General features: G+C 38.4%; 2 protein-coding genes across 3 annotated transcripts; both read right to left on the reverse strand.

Moving 5' to 3' along the window:
- Nucleotides 1-294: 294 nt before the first annotated feature.
- Nucleotides 295-7,818, reverse strand: LOC137726797 (RAF-like serine/threonine-protein kinase 24). 2 transcript variants are annotated; one of them, XM_068465757.2, is made up of 9 exons: nt 7,402-7,818; nt 3,269-6,370; nt 3,094-3,174; nt 2,187-2,339; nt 1,665-1,828; nt 1,421-1,568; nt 1,127-1,249; nt 909-996; nt 295-721 (listed from the first exon to the last, which is right to left on the reverse strand). In XM_068465757.2, the coding sequence occupies exons 2-9, from the start codon at nt 6,293-6,295 to the stop codon at nt 519-521; spliced, it is 3,987 nt and encodes a 1,328-aa protein (XP_068321858.2). In that variant the 5' UTR covers nt 6,296-6,370; nt 7,402-7,818; the 3' UTR covers nt 295-518. The 2 variants fall into 2 exon arrangements, with proteins under 2 accessions (XP_068321858.2, XP_088550142.1); XM_088694016.1 differs by lacking the exon at nt 7,402-7,818 and adding an exon at nt 6,830-7,249.
- A 3,925-nt stretch (nt 7,819-11,743) lies between these two features.
- Nucleotides 11,744-15,634, reverse strand: LOC137725244 (polyketide cyclase/dehydrase/lipid transporter). The gene is made up of 10 exons (XM_068463869.2): nt 15,081-15,634; nt 14,863-14,983; nt 14,485-14,573; nt 13,945-14,359; nt 13,749-13,849; nt 13,533-13,599; nt 13,105-13,332; nt 12,325-12,789; nt 12,113-12,185; nt 11,744-12,013 (listed from the first exon to the last, which is right to left on the reverse strand). The coding sequence occupies exons 1-10, from the start codon at nt 15,521-15,523 to the stop codon at nt 11,766-11,768; spliced, it is 2,250 nt and encodes a 749-aa protein (XP_068319970.2). The 5' UTR covers nt 15,524-15,634; the 3' UTR covers nt 11,744-11,765.
- Between the last annotated feature and the right edge of the window lie 333 nt (nt 15,635-15,967).

Below are 15,967 nucleotides of genomic sequence, written 5' to 3' on the forward strand. Positions count from 1 at the left end.
CGTTGACTATACAATCTCATATTTTATTGATTTTTTGCAATGATGATCTTTACAGAGTAAATTTATAATATGAACAGTTTCAATCATGAGCACAAAATTCCGTTAGTATCTTGAGAAAGAACTCCTCAATCTTGAGCAGCCGAAGTCTAAAACCAAAGTGACCCTTGAAGTAGATGATCAAATGAACATGAAACAATTGTCTTTCACTACTATCTTTTTTTTTTTTTTTTTTTTTTTTTGGTTTATTTCATTGAATTTTGAGCTTTCAAACAAAAGGAAAAATAAAAGTTTGTATTTCACTATGAACACAAATAAATTGATTTACGTATAAAACCCAATTCTTCCCGTTTTATGCACCAAAAACACAATCACTCCGTTCCGTTCTGTAAAATAGTTGGTTGGGAGCCCTTCTCCCTATTCATATAATACACACAACCTATATGGGGTATAAATAATTTATAATAATCGGCTCTCGTGCTTTAGCCGAGATTGCACAAGGGAATCATCGTCCAACTCTGCTACTTGGGGACCTGGTTCTGTGGCTGAACCGGTGGTTTAGTAGGCCGGCAAGCTGCAGTCATCACCCTCAAGCGTTTGGTTATTTCTGTAAACGACGGGCGAGCAACAGGATCCGCGGCCCAGCATTCCTCCATTAGCAACTTCCACTCAGAATCACAAAAGGGCGGCACATGTGGCCTCAATGTGTTATTCACAATGCCTCCTGCAAGTAACCAAGTGTCAGTATTTCCAGTTTTCTCTTTCAATCTCGGCTCCATACACACGAAAAATCAGCACGTCAGCAATGAACACACGCTAAAACACCAGGACTAATAAACAAGATATTATATGTGCTTGAATATCGGACTGAAGCCCAGTAAGACCATGAAGAGAGAACTTAGTGTACACACCTATGATTGCTCCGTAATGCATATTGGCATAAGGCTCCTCACCGGTTAGAATCTCCCATAAGACAATACCAAAGGAGAATACATCAACCTGTCAACAGGCATAAAGTGGTTCAATGACGTTGCATCAACGTGTGTGGAAAAGAAAATCAGCTGAAACTGTGTGGTAGTAACAGTCTTTTTCTGCCAGCAAGCATTAGATATGAATTGTACCATCCTACCTTTTCAGAAACCTTACTGCTGCCACCATTAAGAAGCTCCGGAGCCATCCATGGTAGGGTACCCCTAACACCACCAGTGACCAAGGTATTTCTTTTGATTTTTGACAATCCAAAATCTGCTACCTGCAAAATTATATAATTCTCTGCTAAATACAATGTTTGATTTTGGAACATAATAACAGTTTGGCAAAGAAGAAAGGACGATAAAAAAGACCCACATAATAAGCTCGATTCCATCATGAATTCCTGATCAACTATAGAATCTTATATAGACAACAAGAATTATACAAATACCTTGCAAATGGGTCGTTGAGGGTCTTTCAAGTTTACAAGCAAATTGTCGCATTTCAAATCAAAGTGCACTATGTTTTTTGAATGTAGGTATTCCATTCCAAATGCTGCATCCATCGCAATAATGAGCCTCTTACGACGATCAAGATGTCTGGGAATTCACAAAACCAATATAAGATAAAGATTGAAGTGCCTGGTACACTGGTAAGGATTACATCATTGACGTAACTAAAGAGAACAGTATTACCTTTCCTTGCTAAGTAAAACATGCCTCAGAGAGCCATTCACCATGAACTCGGCCACTGTGGCTAGTGTTCCTCCTGGTCCATTCTGGACAACGCCATAAAATGCCACCACATTTGGATGGTGAAGCTTCGAAAGAATTTCAGCTTCACGCCAGAACTCAACAGTCTGACCAGGGGGAAAGAAAAGAAAAAAAGAAGAAGAGGATCAATGGTTATTGTTATTGACATGTCACATGATGACAAGTTAATGAGCACAATGCTGTAGGTGAATGCTACCCTCCACCAGCCAGCACCGAGAGGTTACTGTAAATATCTGATATAACAACCACTACCAGACTAGACAATGGAGGGATGACAGCCATCTGAATTTGAATCGATGGATTGTTTATAGCCTTCATATTGTATAATATCATAATAGAAATATTTTTTCACGTTTGACTGGAAAAACATATTCACCTAACATGACTCACTCGACCTCTAGCTTAGTGAACTATTGAACAAAAAACCTATCTGTTCCGACTCACCAGTCTTTCTTGCTCTGATGAACGCCCTGTGAAACAGCTCTTTTTTATCCGCTTAATGGCCACATCTGTTCCCCTCCATTTTCCATGATAAACAGTTCCAAATGTGCCAGAACCCAATTCCCTAAGCTCTTCAAGATCTTCATTCTCTATGATCTGCAATGAAATACATAGATGGCCAACAAGAGAATTAACAGACTTCAAAAATCTCCAATTTGCACAACTGAACAAGGTGCGGATGATATTAATAAGGGATAAATGTATGTGTCTGACACTACATGATGAATACACGGCAAGATGTTCCATCAATCAATTTTGCTGTGCAAAAGTTGGGATATGTGATATTAGCATGACAATGAAGCTTCTACTAAACAAATCAAAGTAAAAAAAAATAACCAGGATTCATGTAGCATAGAAACAAGGCAGAGCTGGTATGCAATACATTCTATTAGGCAGTCATTTAGGTTTAACAGTTGTAAAATTAGAGGTGGCAAGATGCCAAAAATGGTATGAAGAAATAAAACTGTAAGTTAGTAATGGCAGTGCCATGGTAGTTTGGGAAGTATAATACTATATATTCTGATGTTTGAGGGATTAGTGGTTTCCATAAAATAGAACTACAGAAAAGGAACATGGTGGGAGTGTCAACACTGCTAATAAGCAGGCTGTGCAGGCAGAATTCTATAGTGGAAAGGCAAAATTTTACTTCCAAATACAACCCAAGTACTACCAGTTTTACTCAAATACTTCCTTGACTTTAATTGAACAAGGATACTAAAAATTCTTATAGTTGGAAGAACAGAAAGTAAAGAAAAACAGATCTGTATAGTTTATTGATTGGTTAAAACGAAGACCACTAGTTAACGTTTCCATAATGCAGATTGAAATTGTAATAGGTAAATTATCTTACCTGCAAGGTAGTAATATCAAATTCTTCCAAAGGAATATCGACAAGAGGTACACCTGTGTTCTGAATATTTAGCTCACCATCCTACAAGAAAGAGCAATAGAAAATTGGTCAGAGGCAATCAATATGATAAGTTGATAACAGTGTGATTTACTAGTAAAAGATACAGAAGAAATACCTCATACTCTGATTCTCTTACTCCATGATTTACCCCATCCAGCTGCTCACTTTCAATTCCCCTTAGTGGCGTAGGATTGTAATCTGAACCTAAATTCACTTTGTTTGGTCCAGCTAAAGCAGGCAAACCTTGACGAATATCTTCATCAAAATTTATTTGGGAATCAGTGTGACCAAAAACAACTCCATCAGACTTCAAAGGTGGAAAGCTGTAATCTACTGGAGCTCCTGATCCAATATCAGTCGGTGGGGATGAGAAACCCAGATGGTCCTGATCCATAAGGGAAACATCTTTTCTTACAAATTCATTCTGAGCCAAATTTCGGAAATACGACCAATGCTTAGGCTCGGGATTCTCCATGTTCAAGCTCAAGCCAGTTCCATCGCCAGGAAGTGGAGGAAGATCAGAAAGATCCCCTGAGATTCTAGCTTTAGAAAATATATCAGACAGGAAGTCACGCGGAAAGCGGTCATTAATATCAATGAGAATGTCTCCCTGCTCCGGAGTGCCAGCACCAGCAGCAGACTCCCCATGAGCAACACCTTTGGCTGGGTTCTCTGCCCTAGTCAATGGTTGTCCATGACCCTTGGCATTATTCTCATTGTCCTTATTGGCAGCAATCTCAGACCATTTAAATTCTGGTTGAACTGAAGCAGAATCATGTGTAAGCTTCCCAAATGTTTCCCGATCAGCAGTTTGTTGAGTCAGCGCAGCCGCTACTTTATCATTGCTACTTGGGTCTTTGTAGTTATCTTTTGGCCAGCCCATTTCCTGATCCAATTTTTGTACCTTTGACTCAAGCCCCTCATCATAAGCATCAGAACTCATTTTACTAATATTTTCAGCAAATGCCAGTCCATCATCAACGTGCAATAGTTTTGAAGGTAAGCCCGGCTGCACAGACTGCTCAGACTGCAAAGGGACATTCTCACCATGCAATTTATCCACGGATTCCGCAATTGGTTGTGAGTGATCAGGATGTGCTTGAGTTACCATAAACTGGGAACCAAAAGAATCACCAGATTTTGATAAACGGTTCAATTCTGCTTGTTCCCTGGGGATCCGCTCAGAATGATAGACACGCTGAGGAGCCACAGGTGGTTCAAGGTAGCTAAAGTCCATTGAATCAACCTCAGAGCCACCATATCCAGGAGTAGAATGTCCACTGGTTGTGTGGAATTGGTCATCTTCATTGATCTTTTTCCCATCATTTACATCTTCAGAGGCGATTGGTTTTTGTCGAGGTTCTTGGAGCTTTTTGCTGCTTCTTGAAGCCAACAAAGGTGATCCTGTCTCTGCTGCTGAATTGGCAACTGAAACTTGATCCCTAGAAATATGATTGGGAACTAAACCGTCAGATGAAGGGAGAGAAACAGTGTTTTCATTTTCTAAATTCCTCGGTTTATCGCTTTCATTTATCTTGTGGAGAGAACTCTCTCTCTTCATTCTTGCTTCCTTTGGTGAAACTTCCTTCTCTAAAGATTGAATTTTCTCAGGTTCACTTATCTTTTTTGCTGAGCTGTTTTTTTTCAATTTTGTCTCCTTTATGGGCAATTCTGAACCTTGCCCACGCATGCCACCATATAGCTGCTCTTCAATCAATCCCCCCTGTTGAGGGGATTGGCCGTGTATTGGCATTGAATCAATATTTCCTCCAGGTGTTGCATGATGTGAAGTGAGAGAACTAGAATCATATTGTAATGGAACCGATGAAGGCATAGCAGTCTGACCATCTTTCCCGGGGACAGAGTGGAAAGTTGACACTGGATGTTGTCTGGCTTCTCCACTATGCATCATCTGCCCCTGGCATGGTTGTGAATTGGATTCATTAGCCCTTGAAGAACCTGGAAATCCTGATTGAGAAGAAAGGTCAGTTGAGATAGGCACATTTGGTGCCGAAGGCGCTGTGCCAGCACCAACTGTATCAGGCACTGCTTGAGTGCTCTCCCTTGCAACGTTTAGACTGAGCAACTCTTCCAAGTTGTTGCCTGGAGAACTTGCCAAAGCAATAGAATTCTTTCTTGAACCTAAGTCAATACCATTTACAGCAACTACATACTGAATCTCAGAATCACCATCCACGCTTTCTACACCATACTGAGAATCCTCCAAATCAACATGAGAAAACAGGAACACCCTAGGTTTCTGTGATCCCCCATCTTGTAGCCCATTGAACTCATCCATCATGTTTTGCAGATCTTCATCACATGAAACAGAAACAAGTGCATCAAGATCCTCACCGGGAAGCTGATACTTTATTGCACGAGTTTGGTCATAAATTGTCAACATTTTCTGCATCAGATCCTGCCAAAAGATATCCCTGTTTAACCGTATAATACGTGTTTCGCCTCCAACATATCTAAGCCTTCCATCACTCGGACGAGGTAAAATTTTACCACCAAAGCTGCAGAGAAACTTCACTTTCCTCACTGAGCTATCAGACATTCCTGAAGAAGCATAATGAAGTCCTCGATTGCTGTCATTCCTTGATGAGGTTTGTGGTAATCGTACTGAATCAAAGTAACTCTTATCTTCGTGTGCATAAGATGCCTTTCTTTCAAATTCCTGGACACGCCCTTTATCTACCATGTTTGGTAACGAAGTATCAGACCCACTTTCTGAACCTGTATGGCTAATTCCCAGTAAGCCCTTTAGATCCATATAGTTAGGAGCACTATTAGGATCCCCAGAAGCTAAATGTTGCCTTGGGTTCACTCTTTCCCTCATGAATTCAAGAGCAAATTCCTCACCGGTCTGAATGGAGTAATTCAACACAGGCCTGGCTCCAACAGCAACATTGTAATCTGGAGGTCTCATGTTAGTACTAGCATTACTTGATGGATCCTGGAAGTACCTTTGATTGGATGACCCATTTCCGTCGTTTCTAGCTTCAACATTATTGTAGCGAACGTGCTCATAGTTTTTGTGTTGATCCATTGCACCTCTACCCATATTTCTATCCATGCTGTCTAAAGTCACATGGATAAACATCCAAGCAAACAAGCAGTAAATATGACACGTAAGCATGTTCCCATGGGTAGCCAACTGCAATCTTTGCCAACAGCAAACATTCTTCCAACAAAGCAATCCTTAACTAGTAACCTGAGAGAGCAAATGAGGTATCACTAGATCAGTTAACCATAAGGATAATTTCTAAGCATGAGCAACGTCTAAGAAAACAACCTTCTCCAACAAGACAGTAGTCAGAAACTTGAAGCATCTTAAGCAAATTATGAATTAGAATTCAAATGCATCAATGATCTGAAAAACAAAAATGTAATCCATATACAGATAATCCAAGTCTAAAGTGCAAACTACATAATCAAATATTTTAACCCAAAAAACCTCTCGTAATTATGTAATTTTCAGAAATGCTATGCTATTCACATACATTGTACTTTGAAGCACATTCATTCGCTTCGAATCACGCTTCTCCCTAAATAAGACAAAAGTGGCAAAAAGTCGTTTATAGGATTTCCTAATTTCTCAATCATTTATTCTTATTCTCAGTGATCAAACAGGCAATAAATCAACACGACTAGAATCCGAAAGACATCCTACAATTCACATTGTCTGGATCAACCTAAGACTGCATCATCAATGACCAACACGACTTCCATCGTATGCAAACCGTATACAGATGTTTGACAACCACACAGCTAAGAATGCTCAGCTTTTCGCTACAGTCAATGCCAGCAACACAATCTTAATAAAATTAGACACTCCACGAACAAATGCATAACTCGTAAAATTGACTAAATCATTAAAATTATTGGACCAGAAAGGACTAGAGGAGACTTCAGATAGATTTTGAGGCGCCGGCATGCAACTCAGATTCAAGATCCTAAACCCACCAAATTAATCCCAACAAAAAAATAAAAAAAAACCTAATTGAGCACACAGAAACACTAAAAATAAATAAATCAAAATTCGCAACAAAAACGCAAGATTTCAGCATACAAACTCCGACCAGTCAACCTCACACAAAATTAGCTCAAAATTAAACATCTAATCCCCAAATTAACAAAAAAAGACAAAATCTTGCGAGAGATCCAGCTGAAGTCCGTACAATAATCGGATAAACAAACACAAAAACGATCCGAAAATTAAAAAAATCAAAATACAATGATTACCTCCGAAAAAACTACAATCCATCAATCAAGAGCACGAACACTCACAGTGACGACCCCTCTCTCTCTCCGATGATAGTTGAACCGTCTCTGAGCTCAAAGACCCTCACTTTTTTCTATAATTTTCTTCTTTTCATTTGTGTTGTAAGAAGATTTGGGCGTCTCTGATTTTACGTCCCTCTCAGCACAGTTAAACGATTATTTAATATGCACGGCAGACAAAAAACAAAAAAACATTTACAAACAAATGAAAGAAGGAGAGCCACGCGTTTTTATGGAGCGTGTAGGACACATGCCAGTTGGAGCCGGAATGGATATTCCCGTGGGCGTACCCAGGTGTGAACTCGGTCACATTTGATATGACCCAATTCGGTGGATTAAATATCAAGTATTCAACAAAAAGATATTTGTTTCAATGCTAATCTGTCAATCTAATGAGTAAATTTTACTTATAGGTTAAGGAAAGGGAATCTGAAGACACAGATTTTTTTTTTTCTTTCTTTCCAACGAGTTCACCCAAAGGAAAAAGAATAGGCGATCTCAAATTTTAGGATACAAAGTCAATCTCAACTTCTATGTTATTTTCCTTCATTGAATTTCATAACCGTCTATTAATATGTCTTTCAAATTCTTCCATTTAATCATAAAAAATTTGCATAACTAAATCATACGTCTAAAAATTCAGGGATATTACATTCGACCCTCTTTAACATAAATCTCGTTCTAGAGATTTCCGATTAGTAAATAATAGAAGAGATGTAAAACCAATCCCACCATTCCATTTATATTGAACGAAATCAAAATCTTACTGTATGATTTCATTCTTATCCGAAAATTAACCAATAAATAATCATCACAGGCTTCCCACATATTATAACTTCCAATCACAATCAATGGCAATACCAATAATCATCATTGGCTATACAAAGATGTTAGCACGATTCTTCTCTCTAAACTCTTGTATACAATAATCCAACTTGATGACTGGTCTCACGGCCAATTACCCTCACTACAATTTCACAACAATGCGAAGTAAGGTGACGAGAGTGTCCATTTACTTCCTACACCACATATCCAAGTACCCTCCCTAAGGACTACGGGTACATGTTCGTTTGTGTAGGCCTCCAGAGGTTTAGGGGATTGAAACCCCAAGGTAGCGCACGGTGCCTCTCACTCCTAGTGCCACTCAATCTAGGAGTGTCCATTTCACTAGCTATACCATATAGACTATCTCGCAATAGTAGCCTGTCCGTATAACACCCTATGAAGATTTAGGGGATTGAAACCCAGGGGAACCACACAATCCCTTTCACTCTCAAGTCTTCGAAATAATTCATGTGAATGCACCTTCATTCACAAGACTCATGCAATGGTTCAATATCATTGCAAGTCATATTTCACACCAATAAGAATGGAGACAGAGCAAGTAGTTTAGCTAAAATTTAGAGAGAATAGAGACTAAATTAACACACAACACTAGCTACTCATATATGCAATTTCCCAATTCACTCCACAGTTTGATTTTAACCCAAAGCTGTGAATATATCAATGATCTTCCTTGTTAAACACATTGCACATGAAATATGTGAGTAGCCCCGTATACAATTCTTGTCAAACGCCAATGTCATAAAAGAGGGAAAATGTCCCGATAAGCCGAAATTATAGCACACATAATTTCTACTAATTAATGAAATCCTCTTTGTCAACCAAAAGAGGGTGAAAAGATAAATTAGTCTTCTATCACACAAAAAAATGATGGGCAATAATGTGATTTCACAAGTCCAAATTTTATTGAAGCCTCACCTACAGGTGATGTTAAAATACCTCCAATATTAAAAATTAAAAAATTAAAAAAAAAACCAAAAGAAAAAACCTCCCACTCCCCCCACATCCTCTCTTTCTCCTTATCTCCTTCTCATTTTCTAAAAAAATGTGTTTATACACAAAAAGTGTGTAGGCAAATGCTAATAACTATAAATAAAATCCTTGTAATCATACATTCTAACTAGAGTTTCCAGTAACTTGGAACTACCTATAATAACCAATGTAGCAATTCATATTAGAAATAGAATAGATAAATTCTTCAAATACAAAAGTCACAAATAATCTCACAATCTATAAAAATAGCTTTTAAAAATTTACCTTGAATTGTAAAGCTCAGCTCCATAACATTGTAGCTGAAAACAATTGCCAAAACTTTGTAGCTCAAAATGATTCATGAATAAAAATTTACACCAAAACTTAAGATTTTTGGGAAAAGGTTTTTAAGTGGAACAACTATTTTCTGCTTTCTGAGCAGCAAACCAACGAAGAACTCAAGAATATAGCATATTGTAGAGTAGAATTGTTTGTTCTGATACCACTTGTAACGCCCAAAAAAAAGAAAAAAATTTGGAAGCTAATCACGGTTAGGCTCAAAATAAAATCATAGTTAATCAATATTCTATTAACCACCATAAATAAAATTTGATCATTTTATGGTTGTATCTAATTTTCTTGTTAGACTGCCTACGTATCCTCAAATAGGATCAAGTCAATCGTAGTTCACGACCTTATTTAAACAGCATAACACTACACAAGAAACAATACCTTCTTGGCTAGAAATTTCAACAATTACATGAAAATAGGACTTACCTCAAAGGATTTCAACTGTATCTTTGGTCACCAGTTTAATTAGTTGTCCTTTCAATTCACTCAACCAATCAACGATATGTATACTATATGTGAAAACTGTCTATATATATATATATATATATATTCATACCCCACATATATGCATACACATAGGAGTTGAGATTGACTTTGTACCCTAAAGTTTGAGCTTATATCATCAAGGGCAAGTGTACAGTTTGAGCTTATACCATCAAGGGCAAGTGTACTGCAACTTTGGCTAAAGTAAGGGTATTGTACATACCCCTTAGCCTCATCTTCTACCCATGTGTTATTGTGTTTGTATATATTTGCAGGGATTTGTGAATATGATTTGGGTTTGATGACTATCTTTTGAATCTACGTCATTGGTGAAAAAATCTGGATGTGGTGTGCTTCTGGATGTGGGTTTGGTACTTTTGTGCTGTGATGTCTTGTCTGTTTTCACCACTCAGTCGTTTCCTCTAGTATTTTTTATTTGACTGCTGACAAGACTTTTGTGGCAGTGATGGTGGCAGACGCTACTTCTTGTGGTCAGAAATTAGAGATTTGGGTTTCCGTTTTAGTTTATTTAATTGGGCTGGGCTTTTATGTATCTGTTCCCCCAATGTATTTTAGTTATTTTGCCTTCCTTTGTCTTGGCTTGTAACCTTCTATCGGATTAATTAAATCATTTTTTCATACCAAAAGAAAATATCACGAATTATAATATTTTATTGGATCAATCATCGTTTGGTATCGAAACACGTGAGTTGAACCGCGAACATCTCAATTATAAGTACTGCTAGACAATAGTACTAGCGTTGAGTTTAACTGTAGTGAGAATATTTATCATTATGTTTAATACAATAGTTTGACTAAAAACGTTTTTGGTAAAAATATTTTTGAAATTGATATTTAGTTGAACAACACAAGTGAATAATTTGGAATCTCAAAACATTTTATTTAAAAACGTTTTAAGTCATCTAAAAAGTATTTCCAAACAAGCTTTTCAATATCATATATCAATATATTAGAATATTTTAATTGACCATTCGTAAGAAATACATCCAAAATAGAAGCAGTGAGACATGTGAGATGATGGGTTGATTCAAAAAGAAGTGTACGAAGAAACAGTAGATTTGGCATTTTCTTACTTTATTTTGGATGAATGTTTAATTATGTAAGAGCTAGTTGCGAAATCCACCCCTTTAATTTTGGGTCACTTTTTAAAAGGTACCCAACCTTTTCCCTTCTTTAACAATTCAAACCACTTTTTTTTTTCTTTTTCTTTTCCTACAAATCAAGCCACTTTAGTTCATACCGTTTGAGCCTACTCGTGCAACAAAGTGGGCCCCACACATGCCACGTAAGTAATTATCGAAAGACTGAAACGACTAGAAGTTTATTGTCATGAATTGTTTTTCTTTCTTTTTATTCAACGATGAAAATTTTAATTAAATTTGAATGAAAACGTTTATATCAGAGGGCAAAGTATTAAACAACCACTCCGTCTCAAAATAGCCCTATCTATGAAGGTCACCCCCCTCGAAACAAAAAAGTCAATGGATGTGCTGCCCTATTACAATCCCGGAGAGCAAAAATAATTTTTACGGCCCTCAATTGCTGTCGCAAACACTGTACGTCGACCTTCAAGCATACATAAGAACATGTACGCATTCATTCATCGTATGAATGTCGAGTGAAGGGAGAGACAGAACCAAATGAATTTGCATTTGCTATTCGACCCAATTAATATCCAAATGTTTTAGTTCAGAGATCCACTTTTGTGTATCTTGAGATACATAGGGATTAGATGCTACCACTTTCTTTTCCTCCTCCACATCGGTTGACACCACATAATCTAGTTTTACATCCTTCCCCAGGTTCGGCTGTCGATTAGGGTGCCTCACCTTCAGCGACAGAAGACGGGAAACCTCATGAAGCCCGCCCCACTTCTCCAATGCACGAGCAATGTCGTAGCGCCCTGTCAAATGTCATAGCAGAAACACAAGGGATATGCCATGGTAAAACATCTAACCAAATATGAATATTTCATGCTTCTGTGTTCTGTCCCGTTTCTTACCTGCGCGTTCAAATGACTTTCTACTTGGCATGAATGAAGGGTCCATTCCCCAACTCCTCTGAAACCGGTTAATCTGTATGCAAGGCGGAAATTTATTAATATCGAGGTTATAGCACAGGTTTTCCATCGATAACAAGAAATTTAGCACAATATGATTGATTACCGTGCCTATCACTTGAGGTTTGCTAGAAGTTGCAACATAAAAATCTTACCTCTTCCTGCATATTGTCAAGGCTGTCCCAGTAGCCCTTTGGTTTTCGGTTTTTGTAAGCAAGAGAGAGGTTCATCAATGATGCGATCCTTCTAAAACCGCCCATGCGTCTAATTGCTTTCTCAATATCCACCCTTCCATGTACACGAAGTTGCTTTCTCATGGGCATAAATCCTTCCTGCCCATGCTCTGAGATAAATTTCAGAAGCTCACTTTTCAAAACTTCAATATCCCTTTGCAAGCCTGGTACTCTCGGCCTTTTCCTAGATGAATTTTGAGCATCAGTATCGGAAATCTGGTCAACTGTTGCATTACTTTTTTCATCATCATGGCCAGTGCTACATGAAGCGGTTTCTTCCTCCGTATATATGTTTTCATCAGATGCTTTTGACCAGTGTGCCGCCTCCCCTTTTTCTACGTAATCCCGTATGGTACATAAATTTGAAGGGAGATCTTCATATATAACCTACAATGCCACAGATATGTGTCAATAGACTGTCCTTTTCAAAGCTCAACATGTAATTACAGATTAGAAATGGAATGCAGACTTGATTTCACAAGAGACAGTTAATCATTCCACCAATAACACCAACCACTTCTTCATATGAAACGCTCGTGAAATTAGTTTTCTTTCTAGCCTCATGGCAAGCTATGAGGTATCTACGCCGACAATGTTCTCAAAAGACTAATATTTGAAAGAATTAGGCAACCAGAAGATAAACATTTAGCATACAGTCGATGGCAGTATAGGCATGATAACGTTGAGAAGTACTATTCCAACCTCTTCCATAATAGCTTCGGAAAGAAAAGTGTCTTTGCGCATTTTTGATTCCACAGAGTACTTTAACAGCGTGTGATGACTTCCTAGCTGCTCTAGAACCCATTTACCTCGAAATGAGTCAAAGTCCCCTTCAACCTGTTCAAAACTTATCTCCTCTTCAAGCTGCTCACACAGGTCTAGGACAACCCGTGCGTGAAGTACCATATAAAGTAATCCCTTGCATCCTTCCTGCATATTACCGGAAGGGTAAGTTGACTTTTGTATCATTTATAAGATGATCTCTGCCTTCGCATCACTTACAGTACTTAAAAGACATGTTTTTAGCACCAAAATTTTAAGGATCAGAAAGTGCTTAACATAATCTGATCCCAAAATTAAATACCGACTATTTAGAAAACTTATGATCTTTATGAAAAGACTGCTAGTACCTGCAGAATGCGGACTTTGTTGTTTTCTCTTGATAATATCCTACTGATTGCCAAGTTTGGGACTATCCTGGAATTTGTAATTTCACAAGGAAAAAGAATCAGGTAGATGAAAGAATTTTAAGTAAATAAAATAGCGTGCCTTTCTTAGAAACTTGCCTGAGCACGAACTGCTAAAAGAACCATGTACTCAAATGAAAAGTGAATAAGCATACTTACTCAGGAAGACTTTCATAAGCAGTCAAAACATTCCATACTTCACGAACAGGAGCTTTTACTGTTACGCTAGCAACAACACAGCGATGAACGCCTCCATTTTCCTTCAGCCAAAATCATTTTATCATCAGTTGCTAAACGGAATAGTCTCTCTCAAGGACAGAAAGGCTTAGTTGAGAGTGTAGGGTTAATTGGTTACCAATAGACCATCAAATCTCCGAAGATGAACCTCATCCACCAAGAAAGGCTTATCAAGTCTGCACACTTTCCCAAAAACGCCCCAGTTACTGTTCAACTCGGTTGAAGGTGGGATCAATGGACCAGGAATAGAGCCAGGAATATTCTCTTTGAACTCATTAAGTGGATAATCCTTTTCACTCAAAGAACCGTCGATGTTTTTGGGGAGTGAACTAGTAGCAGCCATGGATGCGGTAGGCAAGGAACTTTCTGTCATTGTTATCTTCTGATCCCCTACAAAATTCTTTTCTGATCTGCAAGCCAAGGCCCGAAGATTCACCGGAAGATCTGATCTGATAATTCTCTCCAAGAAAATGGCAGGAAAGTTGAATCTTGGTATTACATTAAGTTCATATGATAAAATTGTTGATGATGACCTGCAATCATCAATGAGAAAATTAGAAAATAAAACGCAACTTCAATAGCTGATACAGCGAAGCAGGCAAAACGCAAGCACATTGTACAACCAGTTAAGATTACAAACCAAGTACTCTATCCTTACCTTGTCCCACATCTAACGGCCCATTTGCCTTCGAACTTTTTGAAGTCTCCATCGACCATGGAAAAGTGGAGCTCACGATTATTATGACTCTGAAAAATGAACAAAAGTTTCAAATTACAAAGTGCAACGAAACGAAAGATGCAAACATAAGAACTTTAAAGCAACTCACTTTGCTTATTAAACAACACCATCAAACCCACATGACCATAAATTGAACCAAATGGTAATCATTTTATCTTGGACAAGGCGATATTCTAAACTATTCTACCAGGAGGGGTTCAAACTCGGGTGCAAGGGAGCCAGTTGGACTAAACTGCATCTCGAAACAAACAACAGCATTAAGAATCCAAAAATTGGGTTCAATTTAGACAAACTCACTAAGTTAGAAAATTCTTGAAGGTCCAAAACAACCCGAGCTTCGATATGCCAATACAGCGCCCTCTGCAAGCCTCTCTGCTCCAACCAAATACGCCCCGGATGCGGACATGGAATTCTCCAACTGATATCAAACATTAAGCAAAAGGTCACTCATAAACTTAATAAAAATCAAATCTTTAAAACAAATTTTATATTCGAAAAACTGAAGGCGTTAGTACCTGGAAACAAGATTGGGGATGAAGTCAGCGAGACGCTCGTAATCAGTAAGAGCATTCCAGACCGAATCGATATCGGCATTGACCAAAATATCGGCCTTGATTCGGCGCTCCCTCCACGAAATCAACTCCACTTCGCACTGCACCTTCCTCTCTCCTCCTCCTCCTTCCTCCCCCGCCTCTTCCGCGTTTCTGGGTTTCTTGTAAACTGTGCTGCTGCCATTCCTGGTGCCGCCGTTCGTGAATTGGTGGTACTGATTCCATCTGGGTCCGTCTGCTAGGGACGAAAATACCACGCACAAATTGTTGTTCGTGTTGGTGGTGGTTGTGGTGGTGTGGGGAGTGTGGCATATTCTGTAAATTGGGGCGTGTTTGATGGGTCTTTTGGGAGGGTGGAGTGGGGAGAGAGCTCCATGGTTAGGGTTTGAAGCTTTGCAGGCGATCATGGAGGTTGTGAGAGGGAGTGAGAAAGCAGAGAGTGAGATGGATAGCGAGAGAGTGGAAGTGTATTTTTGGATTTTCGACCGTTAATTGGTAACCACCAGTTTTTGGGTGGTGTCGTTTTCTGTGGACTTGAAATTGTGTGGTGGGAAATACGACTTGGCACTTTTGGCGGGTTGGGCTTGTAGCGCCAAACAAAAACCCAAACCTTTGACCCATTTGGTTTATTTATTTTATTTTAAAAATAATGAAAAATAAATAAACTTTTTTTTGGGCGAAAAACAGTCTTAGTTTGTTTATAAAATTAGCTAAGATGTCATCAACAAAATTAGCATCCTGAAATACTCTTCAACAGAATTTTCTTTATTGGGTCGTCCATTTAGTATGAAAGTTCAATTTTTAAGGCCAAAGCTTCAACAATGAGCACCTTGACAAGCACAAGAGGTTTA

The sequence above is a fragment of the Pyrus communis genome, chromosome 5 (assembly GCF_041283825.1).
Source record: "Pyrus communis isolate YQ-2024b chromosome 5, ASM4128382v1, whole genome shotgun sequence".
Lineage (NCBI taxonomy): Eukaryota > Viridiplantae > Streptophyta > Magnoliopsida > Rosales > Rosaceae > Pyrus > Pyrus communis.

Bases quoted from the DNA above. Each gene is read 5' to 3' on its own strand.
- LOC137725244 (XM_068463869.2), bottom strand. From the start codon at position 15,523: ATGATCGCCTGCAAAGCTTCAAACCCTAACCATGGAGCTCTCTCCCCA. The intron at 14,574-14,862 runs GTGAGTTTGTCT...TTCATTTTTCAG, and splicing joins TTCAAGAATTTTCTAACTTA to AGTCATAATAATCGTGAGCT. The intron at 12,186-12,324 runs GTAAGATTTTTA...CCTTGCATACAG, and splicing joins TTGACAATATGCAGGAAGAG to ATTAACCGGTTTCAGAGGAG.
- LOC137726797 (XM_068465757.2), bottom strand. From the start codon at position 6,295: ATGCTTACGTGTCATATTTACTGCTTGTTTGCTTGGATGTTTATCCAT. The intron at 1,569-1,664 runs GTAATACTGTTC...GTGAATTCCCAG, and splicing joins GTTTTACTTAGCAAGGAAAG to ACATCTTGATCGTCGTAAGA. The intron at 1,250-1,420 runs GTATTTGTATAA...ATAATTTTGCAG, and splicing joins CTCAACGACCCATTTGCAAG to GTAGCAGATTTTGGATTGTC.